At 33.6% G+C, this 2,589-nt stretch overlaps 1 protein-coding gene across 1 annotated transcript; it reads right to left on the bottom strand.

The window, feature by feature from the left end:
* Nucleotides 1-1,040: 1,040 nt before the first annotated feature.
* On the bottom strand, nucleotides 1,041-2,560 carry LOC142350694 (uncharacterized). Its single transcript, XM_075402621.1, has 2 exons — nucleotides 2,489-2,560; nucleotides 1,041-1,357 (listed from the first exon to the last, which is right to left on the bottom strand). Exons 1-2 carry the CDS (start codon nucleotides 2,489-2,491, stop codon nucleotides 1,178-1,180), a joined length of 183 nt encoding a protein of 60 aa, XP_075258736.1. The 5' UTR covers nucleotides 2,492-2,560; the 3' UTR covers nucleotides 1,041-1,177.
* Between the last annotated feature and the right edge of the window lie 29 nt (nucleotides 2,561-2,589).

The following is a 2,589-nucleotide window of genomic DNA, read 5'->3' on the forward strand; positions in this document are numbered from 1 at the left end:
CATCTTTAAATAATTTTTCACTGGATTTTACTGAATGAGACCAATTAGAATGATATTCTACTATAGAATTATATTCTACGAATTCGACCAGCTCTAAGCAGATATAAACCTCAATTTGATTCTTTTCTCTGCAAAAAAAACTTAAACCCTTGTAAATCTTAAAAATGATCATTATTTTTCCTTCAAAGGATCATGCTTTGATTTGATTTTTTTGATTTGTTTTCTACGACAGCTAAACACTTTTCCCAATCCTAATTTCAATGAAGACTCATAAATTTGTCAGCATCTGTTCATTTTTCCGAATGACGTTAAAGAAAATACAGTTATTCATAAAAGAAATATATCAAAAGAACAAAGACATGAACAATAGAGAAAAGTTTTGCAATCCCAACTTAAAATAACTTTATTTAAAAATCTACTTTAAGTGCAACTATATTGAACAATACCTATATTTGGGTCTGACTGGCTTTGAATCATCCTGTCCGTGACCGGAAGCGCCAGCTCCCAACCGGTCTTGGGTACCATGTAAAATTGCGATTTGTGCTTTTGCCAATGAGTTTTAATATTGTAATAACGATTAATGAATACTTCTTTTCTAAAGTCTAAAGTATCAACTGTGGAGACCCGCATTTGACTGACTCGGATGCGAAAAAGAGCGGCTCAGTTTTGCCGGTCTTCTACTGGTATGTGGAGCTATTACAATTGATTTCTATCTTTACCAGTGTGCAAAAGTATATGTATTGGATCTTTTTATTTAAAAAATGATTTTAGGGAGACCTTAGGCTCACGGGATTCAACTCCTCAAAGACTTAGAGCCCAGATGTCTTCGCACCGATGCTCTGGTTTTCATGGCTTGTTATTCGTTCCTCTAAGGGTCCGATGACTGATACCTACGGGTCCGGCTAAAGGACAGGTGCATATTATAAATAATTAGATTCCCAGATGGGCTGGAGGTGGTGGGCGTGAAAACAGTTTCAGTTTGTTAGATAATTGAATGAGAAAAAAAAACGTTTCTGGACTACTGCAACCGATGATTATAATAATAGTGAAATATTTATTATCGAGCGTACATTTGTTTAACAAGTTGCAACTGATTATCACTTTATCAAGTTATTTTTGAGTAAAAGTTGAATTTACATTTTTATAAACAGTGGTTCTCGTAATTTTTCACGCTGGTTCATTCTCCACCCGTCATGGCTTTGTAGAATTCCTCGTAGTTGATACGGCCATCGCCATCTTTGTCCATATCTTTGATCATGCCTTCTATTTCTTGTTCTGAGAAACCTGAACCACCGTTCTTTGTCACTTCGCGTATTTCGTCTGCAGTGATAAATCCACTGTTATCTTTGTCATACGCCTGAAACACAAACAAACTGAAGTAATTTTTGAGTTGAGGTTTGTTATTTTCTAATTTGACGTTTGGCAGCTTCAAATTGCCATGTTCTGATTTCATCTTATTGTTCCTGCGATTTATCCTTTAAAATCAGAATTAGTAAAATATCGTAACAGAGTTTCTTGCGCCGCATATTATGGCTGCCTAATGAAAAACAAAAAAACTTCTGATTATGGTAGCACATGTGAAAAACAAAATGATTATGGTAGCACATGTCTAGCAATGGGAGCCAGCGCCCCCGCAAAATGAAGTGGACCAATTGGTACATTCTACCTCTTTAATTCCACAAAACTTATCTAAGCAAAAAAAAAATCATTGTAGGATATGGCGACAAAGGAACGATTGTTCTACTTGGTCTATAACACCATTCAATACAGTATAGTAAATCGTATTATAAAGAAACTAAAATTATATTTAATTTTTTTTACAATACTTGTGTAGCGAAATTTCAAAAATCGAAAATGTAATTAATTTTTATACAGGTTGAAGTCATCTCTTATATTGAGAAATGTATACAAGAAATTGATCGGGGTGCACGCGTATTAAACAGTTGTGGATCGTAATCAAAGACTTCCTATTGGCTGTTCTTGATTGAGGAATCTTCTTCTTAAACGGAATTAACCTGATATATGAACGAAATGTTTGCAAATCTGGGAAAAAACTTTATTTAAAACTATAATAAATTTTGAATAGCTCCACAGTTGTATGGATATCTAGAGTAGCGTAATCAAACACTGCGTAATGAAAAACAAAAAAAAATCGGTGTGCCCATTAAAAGCCAGCGCCAAGCAGAAGTTTCCGCGAAGATGATACAGCTGAATATTATTGGTTTAATAACAAACCGCAGGAACAAAAGTAATTATGATGAAGACAGATTTAAGAGTATGTCCTGAACGCTCAAAATTTCAATAAAAAGCACTCAATGCTTGGAATAAGAAAATGAAAAGTATCACTATTATCAGCATTCAAAAAAAAATTTGCACGATCTTTTTTTGTTCTTTAAATATTTATTTACTTAATATAAATTTATAATTCCATAGTTTTTATGATGAGTGCCTACAGCTTTGAAAGAAAGTAAGAAAAAAACTAACTAACCATTGTTTATCGTTGTTCAGGATCAAACTGCTCGTTGATAACTACGTGATAAATGTTTTCGCTGGTTTAAGTTAATTTCTCAAAGTTTTTCGTTTTCACAG

This window comes from Convolutriloba macropyga, chromosome 12 (genome assembly GCF_964194025.1).
Source record: "Convolutriloba macropyga chromosome 12, txConMacr16.3, whole genome shotgun sequence".
NCBI lineage: Eukaryota > Metazoa > Xenacoelomorpha > Acoela > Convolutidae > Convolutriloba > Convolutriloba macropyga.